The sequence below is a fragment of the Perca fluviatilis genome, chromosome 24 (assembly GCF_010015445.1).
Source record: "Perca fluviatilis chromosome 24, GENO_Pfluv_1.0, whole genome shotgun sequence".
Taxonomy (NCBI): domain Eukaryota; kingdom Metazoa; phylum Chordata; class Actinopteri; order Perciformes; family Percidae; genus Perca; species Perca fluviatilis.
The window spans coordinates 8,734,276-8,759,029 of NC_053135.1; the positions used below are offsets into that span (position 1 = coordinate 8,734,276).

General features: G+C 43.1%; 1 protein-coding gene across 2 annotated transcripts in view; it reads left to right on the forward strand.

The window, feature by feature from the left end:
• LOC120554180 (histone demethylase UTY-like) overlaps positions 1 to 22,611 on the forward strand; it is a 34,505-nt gene extending 11,894 nt beyond the window's left edge. Inside the window, exons 6-30 of one of the 2 annotated variants that reach the window (XM_039792872.1) lie at positions 2,390 to 2,510; positions 3,516 to 3,570; positions 4,464 to 4,498; positions 5,342 to 5,435; positions 6,133 to 6,259; positions 7,324 to 7,422; positions 7,835 to 8,054; positions 9,881 to 10,018; positions 12,222 to 12,353; positions 12,492 to 12,563; positions 12,661 to 12,768; positions 13,601 to 13,981; positions 14,504 to 15,390; positions 16,511 to 16,640; positions 16,805 to 16,910; positions 17,108 to 17,313; positions 17,439 to 17,500; positions 17,953 to 18,027; positions 18,150 to 18,298; positions 18,418 to 18,532; positions 18,649 to 18,836; positions 19,219 to 19,360; positions 19,905 to 20,031; positions 20,617 to 20,787; positions 21,406 to 22,611. In XM_039792872.1, the coding sequence (XP_039648806.1) occupies positions 2,390 to 2,510; positions 3,516 to 3,570; positions 4,464 to 4,498; positions 5,342 to 5,435; positions 6,133 to 6,259; positions 7,324 to 7,422; positions 7,835 to 8,054; positions 9,881 to 10,018; positions 12,222 to 12,353; positions 12,492 to 12,563; positions 12,661 to 12,768; positions 13,601 to 13,981; positions 14,504 to 15,390; positions 16,511 to 16,640; positions 16,805 to 16,910; positions 17,108 to 17,313; positions 17,439 to 17,500; positions 17,953 to 18,027; positions 18,150 to 18,298; positions 18,418 to 18,532; positions 18,649 to 18,836; positions 19,219 to 19,360; positions 19,905 to 20,031; positions 20,617 to 20,787; positions 21,406 to 21,429 (3,964 nt within the window). In that variant the 3' untranslated portion in view covers positions 21,430 to 22,611. The remainder of the gene's footprint in view (positions 1 to 2,389; positions 2,511 to 3,515; positions 3,571 to 4,463; positions 4,499 to 5,341; positions 5,436 to 6,132; positions 6,260 to 7,323; positions 7,423 to 7,834; positions 8,055 to 9,880; positions 10,019 to 12,221; positions 12,354 to 12,491; positions 12,564 to 12,660; positions 12,769 to 13,600; positions 13,982 to 14,503; positions 15,391 to 16,510; positions 16,641 to 16,804; positions 16,911 to 17,107; positions 17,314 to 17,438; positions 17,501 to 17,952; positions 18,028 to 18,149; positions 18,299 to 18,417; positions 18,533 to 18,648; positions 18,837 to 19,218; positions 19,361 to 19,904; positions 20,032 to 20,616; positions 20,788 to 21,405) is intronic. The other variant, XM_039792873.1, reaches the window with a different exon arrangement.
• The last annotated feature ends 2,143 nt before the right edge of the window (positions 22,612 to 24,754 follow it).

The following is a 24,754-nucleotide window of genomic DNA, read 5'->3' on the forward strand; positions in this document are numbered from 1 at the left end:
GTAGCTTTATGCGGCAACGGCAGTTAAGCTTAGGCACCAAAATTACTAGTTAAGTTTGGGAAAAAGATGGTTGATGGTTTGGATTAAAACCCTCCCAAGGAACACGCATTTCCTGGGTGAGTCATTTGTTTTCCCCGGGAAACCGAACTCCGCTTCTCTGCTTGAACGCGCTGTGTTTAATGGCAGCTTTTTAAGTAGTTAATGGAAAGCATTTAAAAAAGAATATTGTTCCCCCTTTTTTGTGCTGCTCCGATCTGTGACTCAAAACTGTGATCTGAACCGTGAGTTTTGTGATCGGTTGCACCCCCAATTTAAAGCATTGACTCTCTTTTTTTGACCACTTCCACATTAAAGCATTGAATCCTTAATCTATAACAAAAAAAAAAAATGTACAGTGAAAAAGGATGGCTGTGGTGTTAATGGAATAGTTTGACTTTTGGAAAATTTGAAGAGGAAAGTTAGACGAGAAGATCCAAACCACTCAAGTCTGTACGGTAAATATGAAGTGGGGGCCCGTGGCCGGTTAGCTTAGCTCGATGCCAAACAGAACTTCCGAAATTGGCAAAACAAGTCACTCGTTCTGTTGTGCATTTTATTGCAAAGGGTAAACCAATCCTGTTTTGTAATGCAGCTGAACACACTTTAGACAAGGCTAATAATGCACAGGATTGCACAGTTGAGTTGTAGTCAGTATACAGCCCCCTCAAAGTATTGGAACTGCAAGGCAAATTCCTTTTGTTTTTGTTGTTCACTGAAGACATTTTGGGTTTAAGATCAAAAGATGAGTGTGAGACAGGAGTTCAGAATGTCAGCTTTAATTTCCTGGTATTTACATCTAGATGTGTTAAACAACTCAGGACATATCACTCTTTGTTTGAACCCACCCATTTTTCAAGTGAGCAAAACTGTTGGAACATGTGACTGACAGATGTTTCTTGTTGCCCAGGTGTTGCCTTTTAGGTTGATTGTTCAAACATTGAATAGCTGTGCATGACTAGTCTAAGTTTGTATCCTTGGTTTAAACCTATAAAGACTGTATTTCCTGTTAAAGAGGATAAACCAACATGAAGACCAGAGCAAGCCATTTTCAAGCTGAGAAAAGAAGGAAAATTGACTAGAGCCATTGGACAAACATTGGGCAAAGCAAGCACAACAATTTGGAATGTCCTGTAAAAGAAAGAAAGGAAACGTGAAGTGGAAGGTTTTAGACTGGCCAAGTCGATCACCTGACCTTAACCCAATAGAGCATGCATTTCACCTCCTGAAGAGGAGACTGAAGGGAGAAACCCCCCGAAACAAACAAGAACTGAAAGAAGCTGCGGCAAAAGCCTGGAATAGCGTCAAAAATGAAGAATGCAACAGTTTAGTGGTGTCGATGGGTCGCAGGCTTGAGGCAGTTATTGCAAGCAAGGGTTATGTCACCAAATATGAAATGTTATTTACTTTAAGATTATTTGTTCCTTTACTTTTGCTCACCTAAAAATGCTGTGGTCTAATACGTATGATATGTCCTGAGTGTTTAACACATCTAGATGTAAATACCAGGAAATAAAAGCTGAAATTCAGAACTCTTGTCAAATTCATCTTTTGGTCTTAAACCCAAATGTCATCAGTGAGCAACAAAAACAGAGGAATTTGCCTTGCAGTTCCAATACTTATGGAGAGGACTGTATGCGTGTGTTTGTTGTTACCAGCGGGGGGGAAAAAATGCTTGTGTGAAGCTGTCCTATATCGTTTCCATGGTAACACCGCAACCTGAGAGGAATCGGCTGTCTTAACTCTCTGGACAGATTAAAAAAGAAAATACAGCTATTAGTCTCAGTGGCTGCGGGCAAACTACAAATAGCTTACAAAGAGGCACTTGCAAATCCAGTATTTTGAAAAGGCCTAGGTCATCCTTCATGCCTGTAACGTTTCTTATATAGCAAGAGCTATACGTCAACATTTCAGCTACCTCAATAAAAGCAAATAGAGCTTGTACTGGTTAACTTTGTGCTGCGGAATTAGTTTATTAAGCTGCCGTCTGATTGCGAAGCAAGCACTGCAAAACGAGTAGCATGCGAGGTGCTATCTCGGTTACTGTGGAAGGAACAGCTTTAGTGTTCAGTTCAAGATGGCACACACGCAGCGTGACTTGAATGAACACTGACAACAGAATGTGCGGCATCTTGGATCGTGTTCACACCTGTTCTTCTGTTCTCAACGTCCAGAACAAATAAGAGTTTGCTTTTAGTTGCAGTCCTCGTCAGGGTTCATAGATTTATCCCAAACAAACTGGTCCTCGACAATCCAGTCTTATCCTGCATCTTCTTTTCATATGTTTTTATTCCCTCTTTCTATTTGTAATGCTTGTAATGCCCCTTCATCATGTCCTCCATTGGTCCCACAGGGCGATCAAAGCATTCCAGGAGGTGCTGTACATTGACCCAGGCTTCTCCCGGGCCAAGGAGATCCACCTACGCCTGGGTCTCATGTTCAAAGTCAACACCGACTATGAGTCAAGCTTAAAGGTAGGTCCAGGTTGATTTTTATTTCCTCTAACCAGTAGGGCTGCACGATATGAGGAAAATATGCCATAACATTGTTGAATATCCCGATAACGATATTACTTGCGATAAATAAACAGCTATAAAAGTGTACTCGGTTCTGCATTTCTGCTGCTTTCAGTATTCTGCCAAAAAACAACAAATTGCTTGGTGAATTTAAAACAAATGAAAAGAAATAATTTCCAACATTCCCTTATTGAACAAATTGAACATTGAATATAAAAGGTGCCACTAAAAAAAGGAATAAGTTACATTTTAAAGTGCAGTTTTCTACTGATATTTTCTTTCAACTAATAAAAGGGGTGGCAGTAGCTCGGTCCGTAGGGAGCTGAGTTGGGAACCGGAGGGTCGGTGTACGGAGTGTGGACAGGTAGCCGGAGAGATGCCAGTTCACCTCCTGGGCACTGCTAAGGTGCTCTTGAGCAAGGCACCTAAATATCCCCCCACCCCCCCTATATGTGCAGCCCTACTAACTAGCAAAATCTTAAACATTTATTGTACTAATAGAAAAATGTTTAACCTAGCTAGCAAGAGGCTTTACAATGAGGCATACGAAATAGCTCCCACCGCAACAATGTCACGTAGCTCCTGGCTACAAGTGATAAATAAATAAAGTATTATGGATAGGGAGGAATGCAGGTAGAGCTGCAAAGATGAATCGATTATTTGTCAACTATTAAAATAACCGCCAACTATTTTGATTATCAGTTGGAATAAAATAAAGTACAAATTCTCTTCTTAAATGGGAATATTTTCTAGTTTCTACTTCTCCATGACCGTAGAGAAGACAAGCCTTTTGAGGATGTCATCCTGGGCTTTGGGAAACACATTTTATAGACCAAACAAGTAATCGATTAATTGAGAAAATAGCCACAACGTTAATCGACAATGAAAATAATCGTTAGTTTCAGCCCTAATTGCAGGTTATTCTGTGTGTTTTTACTAATTTCTACCCATGTTCTCTCACAGCATTTTCAGTTGGCTTTGATTGACTCCAACCCCTGCACTTTGTCCAAAGCTGAAAGTAAGCACCTATTTATCATTTATTTATTTACTTATTAATAAAATACTTTATATTGTAGAGGATGGAAATTGTAGACTTACTGACTGACTTGTTAGCCCTACAGCAAATATATATGTTTAGTTATTTTATATGCATTACACATTGCATTGCCTTATTTGTTGTGGTATACATATCCAAACTAAAGCCATTCTTGGACCGCACCGCTCACGACAGTCGATCATGGAATGGAAAAGTCCCCTTTTTATCTTCTCAGCCTACAGAGGAAATAGTGGCAAGGAAACTCAAAACATCTTATTGTGTTTGTTTATGTGCAGCTGCTGGGGTTCAGTACCGGCATTATTTGATATGCCACTGCCATCTCATCTCTCCCGTCCGGGTACCTGTTACCTTGGCGACGGCAATATCCATTTTTCGCTGTGTGTGTGTGTGTGTGTGTGTGTGTGTGTGTGTGTGTGTGTGTGTGTGTGTGTGTGTGTGTGTGTGTGTGTGTGTGTGTGTGTGTGTGTGTGTGTGTGTGTGTGTGTGTGTGTGTGTGTGTGTGTGTGTGTCTGTGTGTGTCGCACACACAGACGTAGCAAGGGCAGCCCCCGTCTTTCTTCCCCTCTCTCTCTCGCGCTCCCTCCCTCCATCTGCTAAGAGTCACTCAGGCAGCTTAGATCAGACACTGCAGCGCTTCAGACAAAGGAAGGTGCCGCCAGGAGCACAGCTACCTCTCTGGTCTGTTACACTTAGTGTAGACAGGCAACCTTGGGTTTCTGACACCTCCTTTTATTGACAACGCAGCACTACTTTTCAAAGACTATGAGGAGAAATAACTTTCAGTAGGGATGGGGAAACCTTTCTTAAATGCCAAATAACCTCAACCTAACGTTTCCTTTTCTTTCCATTTACAGTTCAGTTCCACATTGCTCATTTGTATGAGATTCAGGTAAGTACTTGCTTTTATTTAACCTGTGTGTTGTCCAGTTGTGCTTTCTCCCAGGGACTCAAGACATTTGTTTAGTTTCTGTCATTTGCAATTGTAAAAAAGAAAATGATAATAAGCGCTGCATGTTGATTGAATGTCCAAGGCGATAGCTCATCATAACCCAGGCACCACTCCACCACTGTAAAATCACAGCGCATCTTAATTTGAGGGATAGCCCTGTTTTTTTGTTTTGTATTTTGAACCAGGTGCTGACAAATTGAGGAGGGAGCAGGGTGCGTGAGTGGGTGGCATGCGGGAGGGAATAGGAGATTACTGTCAGCCGATCGACGGGGTTGCCACGGAAACAAGAGTCTGTCTTTCCCCCCTTTTGTATGCTGGTGGTCTCTCTCTTTATGTTCTCTCTTCAGTAGAGAAGTACAGTAGCTCTAGCCGGCTCTGGGAGTAGCAGCGCTTCACGACTAATGCAGGTTATTTTATTTATTTTTTTGTGCTGTGTCAGAACACACACACTGCAGTAGAAGTCTCAGACTTAGATTACGTGCTGCCTGTGAGCAGCAAGTCTTTGGATGCAAAAGTGTGACTAAATTTGGAGGAGTAGGGAGGGCCATGAAGAATGTTACGATGGCATTCCTGTTTTGTTATGCTGTGCATTCGAGAGGTGAAAAGACAGACAAGAGGGATGACCTGGCAAAAGTAATGGATCGAAATTGAATCCTTGATGCTGTAGAGAACTTAACTCTTTTGTAATCGGCGTTTTTATTTTCTCTTCTCCTCACCCTCTCGTTGTGCCATTACTGTCTTTGACCTTCTATTCCTCACTGCTCCTCCACTCCTCCTATCCAGAAGAGGTACCGGGCTGCCAAGGAGGCCTATGAGAGCCTTCTGCAGACGGACGATCTTCCTGCACAGGTGAAGGCCACTACCCTGCAGCAGCTAGGTAAGACCATGTGTTTCTAGGGGGACTTCCTTTTCCTGTGAATCTGAGAAAACTCCTGTCTGCCCTCTGTCTCAACTAGGGCTGTACGATTAATCGCAATTTTAATGAAATCGCAGGGGGCACAATATTTGGTAAAGGCAAAATATGTGTTAAACCATTCTGAAATAAGTATTGTGGTGCTGCAGAGACGTCCCAGCCTAAAAATCGTATCCTACAGACTAAAGAAAACATCTTTGTTTGGTACAGATCCTCGCAAAAATCATTTAAATCTTTTTTTAATTTTAATATTTTTTTGTGAATGATACAAAATGATCATTCAAAAAGGCAAAGTTGTGCACATAGTTGCTGGCGCAGGACAAAAGAGTAAATGTTCAAAGAAGGTAAAGTCTGCACAACAGCTTAACGCTCTGAAAAAAATACTTTAATAATAAAAGGCACACAACGTTTCGGCCCACAATTTGGCCATCCTCAAGTGGAAGGCCAGAAACGTTTGTGTATTTTGCACTATTAAAGTATTTTTCCGGAGGATTAAGCTTTTTAAACAAAAATGATCGTTCCCTCCAATATCGGGAATCCAATCGCAATATCAGTCAAAATAATCACAATTAGATATTTGCCTCATATCGTGCAGCCCTAGTCTCAACAAAGACATATTATTGGTGCTATGAGTCAACGGCGTTTGATTAATGTCTTCCAGGCTGGATGCATCACACAGTGGAACAGCTCGGGGACAGAGCCAGCAGGGACAGCTATGCCATCCAGTGTCTGCAGAAATCTCTGGAGGCCGACCCCAACTCTGGACAGTCCTGGTACTTCCTTGGCAGGTACGTCGCGCACACACATTTGCAACATCAGAAGGTGATGTCATTTAGCTTTGCAGTGCTTGTGAAATTGGCCAAACAAAAACAGGGAAGTTATGGTCATGGAAACTTGGTTAAGTATGTAACAGGTAAAAAGAATGACTCAAACGACATCAATAGACCTTTTTCACTGCAGGCACGTCGACGTGTCGTAGTAGGAGAAGCACAGGTGTATTCAAAACCGTTACTGATGGCTGCATTCCACTTAGGAGAGGCCCTGGTATTGTGCATGCTGACTCACTGAAATAGCTTACTAGGACACTTGATGGAATTGAGCCATCATTAAGATTATCAATTTAAGCTGTGCTTTTCCTGCTATGACATGTCAACATGTCTGCTGTGAAAAAGGTCCATATAGTGGTCCTGGGATTCCCACTGTGTCCTGGAGTAATTGGTGAAAGTTGTAATTTTGTTGAAGTACTTTAGGTGGTCCTGCTCAGGACTTTTGAAAGTGTGGGAAGTTAATTGGAAGGCTTTTTTTTTTTCTTCTGGACAATAGTCTAAAGTTATAACATTAAATACTGATGCTGTGAGCCAATCTGTTGGAATCAGGATCTGCCGGGGCCTCTTTTAATTGATCAGGAGATGCTATATAATCCTTGAGAAATTCTTTTAGTATGCCAGCTGTCCAGCATTGTTCTCCATCAATCACTGGCACTGTTTCTTAACACATAATATTGTGAGCAAATGTGGTGTGATGAATGGGGGGGAAAAAACCTGCATCCATCTTACCTCTAATTTTAGTTTAAGTCATTTTAATGTAATGGCAATTCTAATGTTTAATGTTAGCCTGACTTAAATTGAGATCAGGGGGGCAAAGATATAAAAAAATTAAAATAAAAACCTTGATCACTTGAAATGCCATCCCAAAACTTTACAGTATGTCGCATGCAGTCTTATACTATAAAGTTCAAATGGTGATAATGTGTAAAAAAAAAAAAGAAGCTCTATGAATTAGTGATTTGACACATTTGCATCAATGTTTTCCATGTCTGTAGCACAACCCTTACAGCCTGTGTCTCCTGCAGGTGCTACTCTAGTATTGGGAAGGTCCAGGACGCCTTCATCTCCTATCGGCAATCCATAGACAAATCAGAGGCCAGTGCAGATACCTGGTGCTCTATAGGGTAAGGGTCCATATGTTCAGTCAAGGCTGCAGTTACATTCTCTTTTAATAGTGTAAGTGTCTATACGATAGACTGTGGAAATGCATGAATGCAAGCCACTGTTCTGAATGGATATTTTGGAATGGCCTATATTCTTACCTTTTTATCTTTTTTTGTTTTTCAAATCTATTCACCCATCCTACCTTCATTTTCCCAAATTAACCCCCTGATTCAATCACTTAATTATCCCTTACACTTCCATTTTCCTTTGCATGAAAAAAAACAAACCTTTGTTTATCTTTCCTGTCTATCTTTATCATCAATTCCCCCTTGTCCGTTCCTCATTGCTTCCACTCTCTGTACCTCTGTCTTTCTTCCATGCACCCCTTCCTCTTTCCTCACTTCCACCCACCTCCCCACCCCCCACCCTTAGGGTGTTGTACCAGCAGCAGAACCAGCCCATGGACGCTCTGCAGGCCTACATCTGCGCCGTGCAACTGGACCACAGCCACGCCGCTGCCTGGATGGATCTGGGCACGCTGTACGAGTCCTGCAACCAGCCGCACGATGCCATTAAGTGCTACATCAACGCCACACGCAGCAAGGGCTGCACCAACACCACCGCGCTAACCCACCGCATCAAATGCCTGCAGGTGGGTGGAAAGAGGAATTTAAAGCAAAAGGTGCCCATACAATGGCTGTTTTGGATGCAGCTTCAATTTGATAGTCCTATGTATAAGGAGAATGTAACAATAAAAAGATGTTTGAATTCAGTTGGCTGCCAGCAACCGCATTGAAACGGGTGTGGGACACCTGCAAAAATAGAAGCAAAGTGAAAACAAAGGGGCTGTCATTTTGCTTACACACACACACACACACACACACACACTCACACTCTGCCAGCCTGGATATCATTATTTAAAAGTGCCATGTGTCTGGCTCTGCATTAAGGAAACTTGGCCTGCATCACAGCTTTCCTACAATATTTTTGTAGTGTAGTTGGTTTAAAAGTGTTGAGTGAAGAACATCCGTGAAACACTTAATGACACACGCTGTCATATCATTAACTGACACGGCTGGCTGCTGTTTATATAATTTGTGCGCTCCACAGGTGTTTTAACAGAGCTCAATTGGCCGTATGTGACAGCTGGTGTACCTGGACAAACAAAGGTTTTGATTTAAATAGCAGATTACAGATCCATCCAAAAATGCCCGGATTAGTTTGGGGCATCACTAATTGAAATTGCTGGCTGCTGTTTGTTTGTTCATGCTGCTCTGGGGTTCACTCGCTCGGACCAGTTTCACTGGCCAGAGGACATGCAATTAGTGCCACAAAATGTAGACGAAGCAAAAAACACTTAACCAAAGTTTCTCTCATTATGCCATTTAAAATGCATGCTGAGAAATGCACAAATACCTTTTATGAAAAAGCACTGGCCAGCTGATGGTTGGCTCCCTCAGCAGCGGCGGCCTCTTGTTTTTCTTAACCCGTCTAAAGTTTAAAGTCTTTTTCTCTAGTAAAGGGAGCAAACGATGGGTTTTCTCTGTTTCCTCTCCTGCCCTTTGCTGCTCTTTGCTAGCATCCCTGTGCAGCCACAACTGTGTTGAATAAGTCTATATTATTCCACAGGGATGTGATTAGGGTATCCTATTGGGCACAAAGGAAACCTCTTACCTACAAGACCTGAAACCCAACAGGGAGAAAAACATGAGAAACTGAATCAAGTGTCCAGAATGCAATAAAATGGACCAGGGATCTGTATCTTTGCCTGACTTTTCACCTCCCCATTCTTTCAAGACCTTAACTCATGCCTGGCTGATAGGTAGTTGCTCCTTACTGGAACCTCTTTTGTTGCGTATGCTATGCAGCGTAATATAAGAGAAAAGGGGGGAAAACATGGTAGCACCCTTGAGGAATAATTAATTTCCCTTTTTTATTTTAAGGATTTTTTTTTTTTTTTTATCCTATAGGAGACAGATTGTTTCATGGGGAAGCTAACAATTGCAGACTCAAACTTGCCTTTCCATAGATTTAACAACCAGGGTTTTAACAATCCCCATATCTCATGTGTTTATTCATCTATATTTTTGTCCAAGCAATGTCATTTTCCTTTACATATGCATGATGGAATGTTACATTTTCCACCAGTTATGTTAGCATAAATCCATGGATTAAGGCAAGCTCACAGGCTTGTTTTAATGGAATTGTGACTGTGTCTGGGATTACTGTTACTGAATGTCATTGAGTACCTCCTTGTGTGGTTGATGCTGTACACAACAAAGATATATTAGCTAGCCAAGACACAAGTTTGCATATCGCTGTCAGTTTCCAACCTAGCTTCACTTGTGCTATAACCTCTACCTATTTACCATTGCTGATCATTTCCTTGTTTTGAGGTCATCGTTTTCCCCCCCCCAAAAAAAGCCTTGTGTTTTATTATTTTTTTTTGTTTTTTCACGTCGTTTTCCATTCCCCTAGGCTCAGTTGAGTAACTCCCAGCTCAGTAGCCTACAGGGTAAAAGTAAAATGCTCCCTCTAATTGAGGAGGCATGGAGTCTACCAATCCCAGCTGAGCTAACCTCCAGGCAGGGAGGCCTGAGCAGTGCACCACAGCAGGTGAGAGACCAGATAGAGCAACTTACACCTCCTCCCCCCACCCCCCACCCTCCCTTCCCTTTGACTGAGTGCACACTCGGACACATAAGAACTCAAACACTTAATCGTAATGTACACGCAGACATACCTGCAGGTCAACAAATGCGCATGCACTGTTGTCCATACTGATGGGTAACACTTGAGCTTAACTCCGTGTGTGTGTGTGTGTGTGTGTGTGTGTGTGTGTGTGTGTGTGTGTGTGTGTGTGTGTGTGTGTGTGTGTGTGTGTGTGTGTGTGTGTGTGTGTGTGTGTGTGAGAGAGAATGCAGATGTCTAAAGAAGCCAACAACGCACAAAAAAAATCTCCTATGAATACCTACTCTAAAATGAATGCTATTACACTCAGATTGGAGACTTTGACTTTTATTTTAAGTGCACTGTTTCTGCTTCAAGGTAACAGAAATTGAATAACGAGTCATTCATCACACTATTTTCAAGTGTAACACGTCCAGGTCATGGCTGCTTTATGGCATCTGTTTTGAACGAGGAGAGGTCCAGCCAAGTGTTGCCCAGTCCTGCACTCCCCTTTTCTTCTCCACAGCAGTTGTCACTCGGCTTCACCCATCACGCTCCGTTCAAGTAAACCAAAACCAATAAATCGACAAAACACTTGTGTAGGCTTTTGTTAACCCTTTCCCATTCAATTTCCCCTTCTATTTTTCCTGTTTTTAATCTAATTTGGTATTCAGGATTACCCCCCCACCTCCCCTCCCTGCAGTTCATTCACAAATCCAGTTTTGCACTTTATCTGCTTTGGTTTAGAGCGGGAGAGATTGCCTTTCTGAACCGATTAAAGTGCTCTAATTCGAAGTCAAGTGGCTGTGTTTATGATAATTCTCACACTCATTGACGTTTGGCCTTCTTGGATTTTTGACCCTGCCCCAGTGTGATTGGTGAGGTCGTGCTGCCGTAGAGTATACCCCGGCTTCCCATTGGCTCTGTCCATCTTCCTCCCCTTTTCAGTAGTTGACCTTAGATGTCCTGGAGCTGCTCACAAAGCGCCAGCAACGCCCCCTAGTGTTTCATTACCACTTCACTCATTCATGCCCATCATACTGTAGATGCGAGTAACTTTCTTGTGTCTGTGTGTGTGTGTGTGTTAGTGTGTGTGATTGACCTCTATCATTGTTGATTTATCGGCTTTTACTTGGTGAGAGTCAATTCACTGTGAGACAGATTCCAGTGTGAATGCTTATGGAATGGGGACATTTTGGATAGGGTCAGATGGGACTTCATACATAGCATTTTTTGTTTGTTTGCCCTTGTTATTGTAATGCAACATACGTAAATGAAACTGAAAATATTTGCTTGAAATACTAAGATTGTGTTTTTTTTTTTTTTTAAATCGAAGTTCTGGTGGAATCAGAATAAGAGACTTCAAAGGACTATAGACATGTAGCAGTCGATTATTTAACTTATTTTAAAGGCAGCTATAACAAAACAAAGCAAGCTAATGCTACTTCAGTTTAAAAGCAACAGTGAGGTATTGTTACCAGAGGTAATGGTATGGCTGTCAGTGTGTGGGATGTGTTTTACCCTTTCTCTTTAAAGGTTGAGTTATGCTATTGTACCCTTAAACCGCTGCAACTGCCTTTTATATAGTCGGAACGTGCAATACGGAATACATGGATTTGCTGTGAAGAATTTATATTAAGAGTCGTTAGGACAACTTTGAGGGCTGCAGGGGTTGACGTGAAGCAGTAGTGATGATTTTCTGCCAGGAGAACTGTCCCGGGCTGTCGTTGCTCTACGAAGTAACTCCTTCAGATACACAGGAATGTTTTTGCTCTGTCCTGCTTGAAGTGCCAACACAGAATCACAGTATTGCTCTCCTTTTTCTCTCTTTTTTTTTCTTATTCTTCATCCCTTGCTTTGCCTTGCCCTTTGACCACTTCCTCTTGCCGTACTGTTTTCTCCCTTTTTGCTACTTGATGAATAAATATTCTTGATTGCTTTTTCCACACTTCCTCCATTTTTAATTTTCCATTATTTGTTTTTGCCACTTATTTCCCCCACTTGCTTTACGCTTTCTATCTTCTCGCTCTATTCCGACCCCTCCTGTCTTCCATGGCCTTTTGTTATGTCCTTTCATTTACGTTCTTTTCCTCCGTGCGTTTCTTTTGCTTCCCCTATGCCTGCGCTCCCGCCATGCTCTCCCCTCCAGGCTTGTAAGCCCAATCACAGTGCAGAAGGCGGGGGCTCGGGTCAGACTCTGCCCCCTCACGTGGGCCCGCTGGGCCAAGCAGAGGACCAGTCCTGCCCTGCCAAGAGGAGGAGAGCCTCCAGCCCTGCCAAGGTAAATACCACCGTGATGGCGTCATTTAACTGCTGCTTTCCTCCTTAGAGCAGGCAGAGTTACAGTCATGCAGTTTAATCTGTACTCTGTCCTTAACTAGTTCTTTTACACCTTACATGTTATGCATGTGTTTTTCAGGGCGATTCATGGGTCAGTAACCCACCACAGCAGCCAGTTCCCAACTGGTACCTCTCCCCGCAGAAATTACAGGTTAGTAATTGCTCTCATCTCATATTTAACTTAATTTTATTAACTCTGCTTTTACGTGAACTCTTATTTTTTTATTTTTTTTGCTGTCGGTCTTCAGGTGCTGGAACAGATGCGGAGTAACCGGGCCAGCCTGAAGCCCCAACAGCTTCAGATGTTGGGGCAGCTGGAGGCTCAGCTCGCCATGATGCAGCAGCACCAGCACCAGGTAAAAACCTCTCCGGACTCTCACTCACTCACTCTCTCTCTCACACACACACACACACACTCTCACACTCACTATCACTCACATTATCTCTCTTTTTTTTTTTTTTTTTTTTTTTTTTTTTTTTTTTTTTTCTCTCTCTCTCTCTCTCTTTTTTTTTTTTTTTTTTTCCTGATCAAACATTTACACATGCCACTTGGCCGTTGGTTAATTCAATTAAATCTATTTTACATTAAAATACTTTGCTGATCTTCATCTTGGTCTAGCATTCACTGTTCCTGTCAGGTTCAAACAAGGCCTAGTACTGATGAATCAGCATGTGTTTACTCTCAGAAACTGCCATTTCCATACATGATGCACATCGGGACCCATGAATGCTTGCACAAAATATGTTCTACATGTACGCGTATGCATGAAGATCCATGCTAGTATTGTGTGTGCCACTACGTGACATTTCCACATGTGTACTGGGTAGTTGAAGGCTTAAATCCATAATTGTTAGAATAAATAAACTCATTAATCCAGAGTGTGTAGACACTGCATGATCTATGATCCTACTGTGGCATTCAGACTTGATGTAAGCTTGTTAAATCCTTTTCACGGTGTGTTGTGACATGCGTAGGCGTTCAACTGTTGTGGTTTGGCACATAATACGATGCAAGTAAGACCGATAAGAATGTTAACGTCGATTGTGTTTTTCTAACGGACTCTGAATTGTCTATGGATGGTAGTGTTCACCCGTCTGGGTTTAACCAACAATAAATGACACAAGATACTAAGCTTTAATTACAGTTAAACTGTAGTGTTTTATGGTTGTCATCTTTTCCATTTGTAGATGAGACAGAATGCCTCAGGAGGTCAGGTGCGCCCCTCTCTCCCCAACGGCCCGACCACAAACTCCCTCCCCTCCCCTAACCCCAGCCTCCACCCCACCCGGCCCCACCTGGGACCCCAGCGGCCCCTGTGCCCACCTCAGCCACTGGCCAATGGGCCCGTGGGCCCTGGGACACATGGACACTTAGACTCCCTCCCTGTGGGTGTTAGTAGTAACAGTAGTAATAATCAGCCAGGGCCCATAGCCACAGGACCCAACGGAGACGTGCCTTACCTGCAACCTGCCGGCAGCGGCGGCGCAGCACTGCTACCTCACACCTGCACAAGCACGCAAACACAGGACGCCACGCCGCGCCAGGCCCTGCACCTAAACTCCTCTCAGGTTAGACATCACTCACTGTTCCGCTTTTTTCAGTGCCTGTGACAGAGCATCCGCACGTCCCAAAAAAGTAAAGCTCCCTCTGGCAGGTTCTCCAAACCTCAGCTAAGAAATGGATATTGATGTAATTAGTATAATTTATTATAATTTATAAAATAGTTTTATCCTGCTGTCTTACTTGGCTCTGTTGTAAAAACTCATCATGGATCAAAAAAAATGTCCCTCCCATGAGACTGTAAATGAAAGTGTGCAGGAATTCTTACGCATTCTATCTTCAATGTCTGGTACAGAGCCAAGATATGTACGTAGCACATGTAAGAATAGAAAAGGGTCCCAACTCATATTTTATGCTTCTATTTATAAAGTAACAGCGTCTCAATTCTCCCAACGAAGGATCATTAGGTATATGCCTGGCAAAATGTTGTGAATATGGTAACTTAATTATTTATAATGACATCCAATACAAGTCACCCCGCCTGGACTTTCTGCTTTCCCTCATTAACAGTTGCTCTCTTCTTCCTTCAGGGGCTTCAGAAGGGGTGTGTTCCACATGCGACGGGCTCCAGTAGTGAGGGGACCCTCTCTCACCCCCAGACGCCCAACTCCATCGCCCCTGTGCACCCCAACAATCAGGTTGGACATTCCACTAACGCCCCATCGCCACGACAGCAGGCCCACAACCACCTCCCGTCCCCTCCTTCCCTCCCCCACTCCTCTACCTCAGGTGGAGCAGCACCTGGTGCGTCCGCTACCAAAGATAGCAACACCACAGCCGCCCTCGTCACGGCAGCCGCGTCCCTCGGCAACGGGGGCTCCGAGGGCAAGACGCCATCGCCCCAGCCATCATCTGATGGCAAAGTGGCGCAGGCAGATGGCCTGGCCAATCACGTACACTCGGGGGAGGGCAAGGTGGCAGAAGGTGGCGAGAAGCCGAGCCTTAGCGCAGACAATCCTAGACTATCTGCCCTGCTGGAAGGCGGGAAGTACCCTGTGGGGGGTGAGGGACCGTCACAGGGGACCTCATCCGCAGCATCCACCACGTCCGAGTCCCACAAGAAAATCAACAACATCCACCCGGCCGTCCTGCCCTCCACCCCCCACGCGCAGGGCAGCTCGGCCGCCTCCTCGCCCATTTCTGCCATATCCACCGCCACGCCCTCCCCCAAATCCTCCGAACACACCCAAACAGGCGTCCACAGTCCCGCTATCGCCGCCACATCTGCTGCACCTGCCGTAAACGGTAACGGCAAAGCGGGTATCTCCGAGGACTCTCAAAGCCCGCTGAAGGCGGAGCCTCCCGCTGTCACCAGTCTCAAAGCTACGCCTCCACATGGACACAGCTCCTCATCATCGTCCTCGTCATCTTCAATATCCATCTACCCCAGCTCCACAGACGTGCTGAAGGCCTGCAGGTGAGACTGAAATCCCTCATTGTTTTTTTTTTTTTTTTCCTTTCACATCGTGGTGTCCCGCAGATGCACTCAGACAGTATCCTGCCGGCCCCGTTTCATTCTTGGCAGGAATAATTGCTCTTAGCGAGGAACTTGCGGTGTGGACAAAAGATCGAACACAATCGGGCCATAACAGAGATTTAGGTACACAAGACCTGCACTAGATTTACAGCATGTGGCAAATTCTCTTTTTGTAACATCCTGCACACTCAAGCAGGGTTTTAAAATCTAGTCTGAGTGGATACATTCTGACAGGGACAAGACCAGTTTAGTAATGCATACAACTGGAAAATGGCCTTGATTAGTGGAAATGGGTGGCTGCTTCAGTGTGTATGAATATGAAGCCTGGAAACGTGTGCACCTCACTTACTGAGAAATAAAAAAAAACATTTACTAAATGCTTTGTACTGTAAATGTATTTTTGTTTTTTTTCTAATAGATAGAAAGGATGACTGGACTGTTTGATATATTCCTTGCCTGTTTTCCAAACTGTTTTCCAAACACTCAGTTGTTGCTTGCTCTGTGTGTTATAGTAACAATAGTTTGTGAGATTAATCTATCAGAGAGTTAAAAGGCTTCCGCTGTATATTAAATGGTGCGTGTGAGAGACGTAACAGTTGAACAGTGTGGTTTGTTTTGAAGATGTCTCCTCCCAGTGGAATTTCAGAGTAACTACAGAACCACAGGCAAATTATTATGTAACTGTAAACGACACCGAAGGCTACTGGGCAGTCTTGTTGCCATGCCCACATTATTTAGGGCAGATTATTCAGTTGAATAAATTCCTCCTATTTGGTTGCGCTTCTTTTATCACATGGAAATGAATTCTCCCCTGTTTTACATATGATTGGTCAAATGTGGCATCTGCATGTGGCCATGCATATAGTTAAGATTATTCCGTTAAATGGACTGCTAAGGAGTATTGGTAGATAAGATCTGAGGTAGGACAGCAATTCTACTAAGTATTATTTACTGGTGTGTCATTTCCCCGTCTGTCTGTTGTTCCTTGCCCCGTTTATATTCTGTGTGTTGTATCTCTACTGCTGCTGTCACTTCAAACCGTGTGTGTGTGCGTGCGCAGGAACCTGGGGAGGAATGGTCTCTCCAACAGCAGTATCCTCCTCGATAAGTGCCCCCCACCCCGGCTGCCTCCTCCACCCTCACCAGCCCTGCCCAAAGACAAGCTCAACCCCCCCACACCCAGCATCTATGTGAGTATTACCCAGGGCGCCGCCAAGCTACTTTAAGATGACCTGAAAGTGTTTGGCAGCAGTTTTGAAAGTATTATTAAGGATATTTGTTTCCATTACCTGATGAGTCTTGTTCATTAAAGCAGGTGGTCATAGTGCTATATGATATCCTTTAACTTCAACAGCTGGAGAACAAGAGGGATGCTTTCTTCCCCCCACTGCACCAGTTCTGCACAAACCCCTCCAACCCCGTCACTGTCATCAGAGGACTGGCTGGAGCACTCAAACTGGGTAAATGCTTTGTTTACTATATGTAATGTATGTATTTTTCCCTTAAATATATACAGTACCAGTCAAACGTTTGGACACGCTTTCTCATTCACCCGAATGGGAAAGCGTGTCCAGACTTTTGACTGGTACTGTGTCCATCACAAAGCTGTGCGTATTTTAATTACTTGTGTCCCTCTGTGGCGTCCGTTTCTCTGCAGACTTGGGTCTGTTCTCCACAAAGACGTTGGTAGAGGCCAACCCGGAGCACCTGGTGGAGGTCTGGACTCAGCTCTCTCAGCCCGCTGATGAGAACTGGGACCCGGCCGGCACCAAGAAAATGTGGCGCTGTGAAAGCGCCCGCGCCCACGCCACCATCGCCAAATATGCGCAGTATCAGGCTGCTTCCTTCCAGGAATCCCTACGGGTCAGTGATGCTTTATCTGCGTTCTCCGGATTCCACTGAAACTAAACTTCTAAGGATACAAAAACATATATAGATTTATTTGTTAGCATACTGCTGACTTATTGCGTTTCCTGTTTTGGTTTCAGGAGGAAAATGAGAAGAAGGCACTAAAGGAGCCCTCGGACACAGAGCCAGCGTCAGCAGAGAGGTACCTAATGTTGTTCTTTCTGTTTAGTTACCTTTTACGTTGATTGTTTAGCCCCATTAGAAAGCTCCAGGCTCTGATATATTATTTGGACAGATAGTCTAGCTAGCTGTCTCAATGTACCCTGCAGAGATCTGAGGAGCAGTCATCAATAGTCCTCATAAATCTAATAAGTTTAAAATTCCAAACAACAAAGCTGAAGGTAACGGACATTGGCTAAAATACGTGCATCCGGCTGAATTTCCTGCGGCACCGGCGCAATCCCGGAAGTGGAAGGTCGAAGATGTAGCTTTAGGTTTAGCTTAATTGTATTATGTTTTGAGAAATGGTTTTGAAATAACATCAAAATCCAGACAATATCCAGTCTCAAATGTATCATCGTGAGATATTGAGCACATTAAACATACCAGATGTGGCTAATTGTAAAGTGTGTGTTTGTGTATGTGTGTCTTCAGTGTTGCACGCAAAAGAAGGGGACCCTTAAAGCACATCAAGTTTGGAACCAACATCGACGTGTCGGATGAGAGGAAGTGAGTATGGATCTGGATTTGTTGCCTATGCTTGCCTTAGCCTATGCTTTGACACACTCAGCCCAGAGCATTTTGACTTGAACGCGCCATCATGACACCTCGTCTATCCCACTCTCTTCCAGGTGGAAACAGCAACTCCAGGAGCTCAGTAAACTGCCGGCCTTCGCTCGAGTCGTATCGGCCGGCAACCTGCTCAGCCACGTGGGCCACACCATCCTGGGCATGAACACAGTCCAGCTCTACATGAAGGTCCCCGGGAGCAGGATAGCAGGTTAATGCACACACTCGCGCTTAACTTTCTGGGACGAGTGATTACTACACTATTGTGCATAAGTTTTGGTGTGTGGATTACTACATTTTAAAAGTTTTTTTTTTTGTATGTCTCTCCAGGTCACCAGGAACACAATAACTTCTGTGCCGTCAACATTAACATTGGACCGGGAGACTGTGAATGGTTTGCTGTACCAGAGCCCTACTGGGGAGTGATGAGCAACTTCTGTGAAAAGTAAGATACTCTGGACAAAGGTCTAAAGATAGAGGGTGTCTTATGCTGTACAGATCTCCCCCCGCCCCCGCTGTTCCTATATCCATCACAACCGTCTTTCCCTGTCACACCTCCAGGAACAACATCAACTTCCTGATGGGCTCGTGGTGGCCCAACCTGGAGGACCTGTACGAGGCCGACGTGCCCGTCTATCGGTTCATCCAGCGCCCCGGCGACCTGGTGTGGCTCAACACCGGCACCGTCCACTGGGTGCAGGCCATTGGCTGGTGCAACAACATCGCCTGGAACGTTGGACCTCTCACCGGTACGCCTGGGATTATGGGTTAATGTTAATGTTACTCAAGTGTCTAGAGGACTGAGTGTCTGTTTTTGAACACATCCCCCCCCCCCACCTCCTGACCTTTACTGTGATGTTTGAAATAGTTTTCTGCTGATTGGTGACCTTTTTAGCTGATCTGAACTGAGCTGATTAATGCAAGATCTTATTCCCCGTCTAGAACCGAGGCATTTTTCCGCTGTCCGTATGATGGCAGGAATACACTTGCATATTAACCAGTGCACCCGTTCGCTCTCTCAACCTGTGATGATTCTTTTCTTTGCGATGGCATCTTTTGAGTGCATTTAAACCTCTCCTGGTTTCTTGTGTTCGTGTCAAGTAACGTGCAGTACGTTTTTTCCTTCTCCAGCCCACCAGTACAAGCTGGCTGTGGAGCGCTACGAGTGGAATAAGCTCCAGAGTGTCAAGTCCATGGTTCCCATGGTGCACCTCTCCTGGAACATGGCACGCAACATCAAAGTGTCCGACCACAAGCTGTTTGAGATGATCAAGTGAGTCGTCAAATCCTTCAGCTGTTTGTTTGTATTATATGTAGGGCTGGGTACCAAATTCAATACTTGGGCACCGACCCAATTGCCTCTAAAGTATCGAGTATTTAAAAATGCCTAGTCATTCAATACCTAAAGAGTAAATCATACCCGCGTCAGTGAGCCAATAAGCATGCGGTATGTTTCTACCAAGATCTAGGCGCTGGTGATTGGCTGTCTAACGTTAGGCGTCATAGAGGCACGCAGGAAGAACTCTAGGTTACGCACAGAGACGGGGCTCACGTAGTAGGAGCTGAAAAATGAATAAAAGGTTTGTGCTGTGATGTGTAATGTTATTTATTTTTGTTGTATGAAATTGGATTCGGAAAAGTATCGTTTAGGAACAGGTATCAAAGTCACAGTATTGGTATCGGTACTGGTATCGAACATTTTTGAATGATACCCAGCCCTAATTATGTTTTCACAAGCTGGAAGTTATCAGAGGGTCCCAGGTTTTGTACAATCTGTTGATTTTTTAGAAATCTGACACAATGCATTCTTGTCACAGGTACTGCTTGTTGCGGACGTTGAAGCAGTGCCAGTGGGTAAAGGAAGCCTTGGCAACATCAGGCAAGGAAACGGTGCTGAGGCCGAGGACCAGGGATGAGCCGGCCCACTACTGCACCATCTGTGAGGTCAGTAAGCACACATTTCCGCATCAGGTGTGAATTTGAACAGGATTTCACATTTCTTTCACTGGATAAGCAGCTCACACTTATTTTTCTAGTATAAAATAATTGTCTTGTCTTTTTTTAACTGCGGACATTGTTAATGTGCCGTGCATATTGGAGTAGAACCAAATGTATTTTTCCCCTGATTGTGTCTCTCTGCTGGTCTGAATCTAATAATTTGAAATAATTAAAACCATGTGATCTGCCGGCCCATTATCATTGAATTAAAGGCCGACTCCATTTATGTTTGAGCTAATTAATGGGTATGCGATTGGATTCATTTGAATGCAGGGCTTTCTAGCGTTTAGCAGCAATGTGTCCATATCCAATTAAATGTCTGTTGTCATTGTGACCTAGGAATTGGTCTATTGTACACTATTGTTTTGTTTGTGGAGCAGTTTCAGGATTTGTCTCTACATGACATCATCACTGCAGCCTCTGCTGTTCAGCTCAGAGTTTTATTAGAACAAAAAATTGAAGCCATTCAATTTGTGCCACAACTTTTATTTATTTATTTTTTATATATGTTTCTTTATGCACACTCTGCAGGTGGAGGTGTTCAACCTGCTGTTTGTGCGCCGCGAGCTCCTGTCCAAGAAGCAGTACGTGGTCCACTGTCAGGACTGTGCCAGGAAAGGCAGCGCCACGCTGGACAACTTTGTGGTGCTGGAACAGCACAGGATGGAGGACCTGATGCAGGTCTACGACCAGTTCACATTAGTAAGTCACCAGACTGATGGAGAGCGACTCAAAGAAAGTTCCAGTACATTTATGTGAATCAACCGAACAAATATTGGTTTATCTGAAATTTGAATTAAAATGTAGACGACTATGTGCTATAGAGTGCTGTTAGTCAGCAAGACTTCTTTCCACTCAAACAAAAACTAGTGGTTAACCAGTGATAGCCAATGAATCTGTTAACTCAACTTGTAACGTTTTTTTTTTTTTTAAATATATATTTTGAGGGTTAATAATTACTTATATTTGCACTTAATGACACCCAGTTTCCTATTACTGCTTTTAAATTTGACACTTAAAGAGACAGGGACATTTTGACAAAACTAGCTTAAAGCTAGAGGTTTATTGCAAACAGTTATCATGCACTGAGATTTTGTAAGTCTGTGGAAGTTGTTTTTCATACCACATTATGCCAATAAACGTATACATTTTGACTTTTTGGTGATCAGGTATATGTGCAATACAACTTGCTAATAAAAGTGATTGGAAAATACTTGAAATTACACAGCTTTTTGTATATGGTATACGTATGTTGACTACAAAGGCATCAAGCTGATGAATTCAGTGACTTGACTTCTCGTGTATGCTCTTCCTCCCCAGGCCCCTCCTCTTCATTCATCTTGACATTAGGTGTCAACTCTTTCTTCTTCTGCTGTGGAGCCATTTACAGGAACTTGTATTAAGATTTAAAAAAAAAAAAGGAAAAAAAAGAACAAACAAACATCTACATACGCGGACCATTTCTGATATTCAGGAAAGCCAAGGCCGTCTCCCCACCCTCACCACCACCCCTCCCATTATGGCTGGTCTCCATAGCGACGGCTGGAGGCTGAGGCGGCCGAGTGTGTCTGTCTATGCAACCTGTTTGAAGTGCTGGGGCCTGGCCCTTCCAGAGGGGGGCGCCACCGAGCTTGCTCACAGGACTTGTTTCTCTCTTCTCCCTTTCCCCCGCCTCCCAGCCCCCTCTAGTGACAATGGTTCAGCCCTGTTTTAATGGAGGACTTAATCAAAAACGGTTGGGAAAGGGGGACGAGGAGGAGGAGGAGTGGGATTCTTAATGCGTGATAAAAAATGTTTTGTAGATACTTGTTAACTGTCACAACTGGCAACACCACCCGTAAAAGACTACTGACTTGACAAGCTTTCTCTCTCTCCCTTCTTTTGTTTTCCTATTCTGGTAACAGGATAAAATGTTGGCTTTGATTTATAGAATTTTCCCAAATGTTCTTCAGTTTTCCTTCTAAGGAGCACTAGCCTAACTGGTCTTTTCTATGGTAGATAGTAATTTTAAGACTCTTTGGACAGCAAAATCTCCAAAAAAAATTTGTAATGTGAAGAGTTAAGGTGATTTTCTTTTCTTCATTTTTTTTTTTTTTTTTTTTACAGCTTTTGTTTTATCTTTTGTCTTGTTCTTTTCAAAAACTGTTTCTTAGGTAAAAAAAAGGAAAAATCTAGGGAAAAAAAACTTACTAGCCAAGTCACAAAGAGAATGGGTTGCACATAGACTTATGAAATAAAGTTTAATTTGTGATTTTTGTTTTGTTTCTAATCTTGATGTAAATTTACACTATTTATAAATACATATTTATTGCTTGAAAATATTTGTTGATGGAATGCTGTTATTTTTTCCAGAGTACCTGCCATTAAATTTGAAGGAGTTTTGTCATTTTAACACAACTCCTCTTACATTTTCTATATATAAATAAAATTGCTTAGCAAGCATTGTACAGAAACGGACATTTAAAATTGTTTTATTGTTTGAAGAATGTTTTATGATGAGTCAATAAACACAAAGTTGTCAAATTATCCATGCTTTTTGGTTCCTCAAACATGCCACAATACTTTCATATAATCATTTGATATTGTCCTTTACAGTAAATAACAAACATTTGTAAATTTGGCATTGATGTGAATGAGTAAAGGCCTGAAACCCAGCAGACAATGTAGCTGTAGACTGACACACACAGAATCCTACACTGAATGCCAGGTCCAGAACTTACCCAGTATCTTTAAAATGTAATTTTTTTTTTTTTTTATATTTGCCTCTAGGATAAACTGTTGAAGGCATTTCTCTTCACAGTGGGTGGGCATTCAAGTCATTTCTTTGAAATGTAAAATCTGCATGGCAGAAGAGATCACAAGGAGAGTGGGTGAAATACACATGGAAATCACTGTTGGAAAATAATTCCAAATACATCTGAAAATACTCCACAGAGTACATTAGAAAACTTCAAATGCTGCTAAACATTAGCCTTCGTGTCATTCTCATGCATCCTGAGTAACATGGCTGCCAGCAGAGACCCAGTAGCCAGATGTAGCTGCTGCCAGCCCCACAGGATCTACACTGACTACTGAGCAACTGCTGTGCGCCCTGTGGCTCTGCAGCTCCGGTTGGAGCCAAAATGGCCGTCCCAGCTGCCACATTTCAGCTGAGACAGGAAATGATAAGGAGGAAAACAACATCATGCAGAGGGAATATGACAAACAAGCAGCTTCCCTGGGTGTCAGATGTGTCGTCAGTGTTGGCCACTGCTGATATGATGCAGGTGCGGATGTGACTCAGAATACTGTAATACAGTTCTAATACAAAGAAATCCCCCTAAATGATAATATTGCACCTTCTTAAATGTGAATGGACAAGTAGAGGAAGAGTTGCTAACAATACAGCAGGCAGCCTATTTCACACTTGCACCTTCACCCATAAATGCTCTGCCAATATCAATATCTCATGCCAAAAATGTTGGGAAACATTGGTGTAGATGATGGTATTTAAAACAATTTAAGAATATTTTGCTCACACTAAATCAACCTGGCAAATACTTGCGAAACATCAGCATATTAGCACTGTCGCAGTGACATTAGCATTTAGCTCATAGCACTGCACTGTAAGTGGGCTACAGCCTCGCAGAGCTGCTAGCATGGCTGACGACTCTTCTCTCTTTTAATTATCAGCACAAAGATTGTTTTAAAAAATATCAGTGTCTTAACAGTAAATCAATGAAAACTGACGCATTTCAGGTCGAGGTGCATGCGTCGAAGAAGCTAAGCTGCCATGTCCCTCCTCATCTCCCTCTTTGCCTTGCAGCACGTACTGTCCTTCTGCTCCCACGCTGAAACCAAGATGGCCGTCTGTTGCAGCGTCCATTTTGACTGCAACAGATGGCTGCTGGAGGACTTTCTACCGCCTTTCTTGGAGTGTCCATCTGTTGTTTGACGTCTGACAGGAGTCCTGAAAAAGAAAGACACTGGGGTAAGAATCACTTTAATCATATGAGGACTATATATATATATATATATATATATATATATATATATTTGACTAAAACTGTACAGAAGACAACAAGACGGCTGAGTCAAGAAAATTAAGAATCCAGCATTGTTCAACAATATCAATTTGAAAACAGTAATGCGAGCTGAATTCTCTGGGGGTCATAAAACAGATATACTGAATATATATATACTTTTTGCTGCTGTCGCCTTTCTGTAATACTTAACCCACAAACACTTCGCTGGAGGCACACAGGAACAAAACCAAGTGTGGGCTGAAAAAAATCGTGATTCTAGGAAACAAGATGCCAGTTTTAGAACAGGAAGTCTTCATCAGTTAAGAAAATTAAGACTTCCTGTTGGCTGTCTGAAACGACAAAGGCAGGAAACTTTAGTTTTTGCGTTACAGTGACAATATGTTAAGAGAGAGTGGATATGGTATACAGGTGGCAGAAGGGTTATGCAATTATTCACAAAAGAGTAAAAATGTAGGTACATTATGTATGCTAAAGTATTGCGCACATACAGAGCTACCTCATACCAAAACTCTGTCATCACACAAGGTGTTCAATGGGCTCAGTCCCAACAAGTTGGACTAGTCCTTTAACTCTCCCTATATATCTTCCACCTACATCCTCTGTGAAATCTGGCAGTGATCCAGCAGAGAGGTATGTGAACTCTG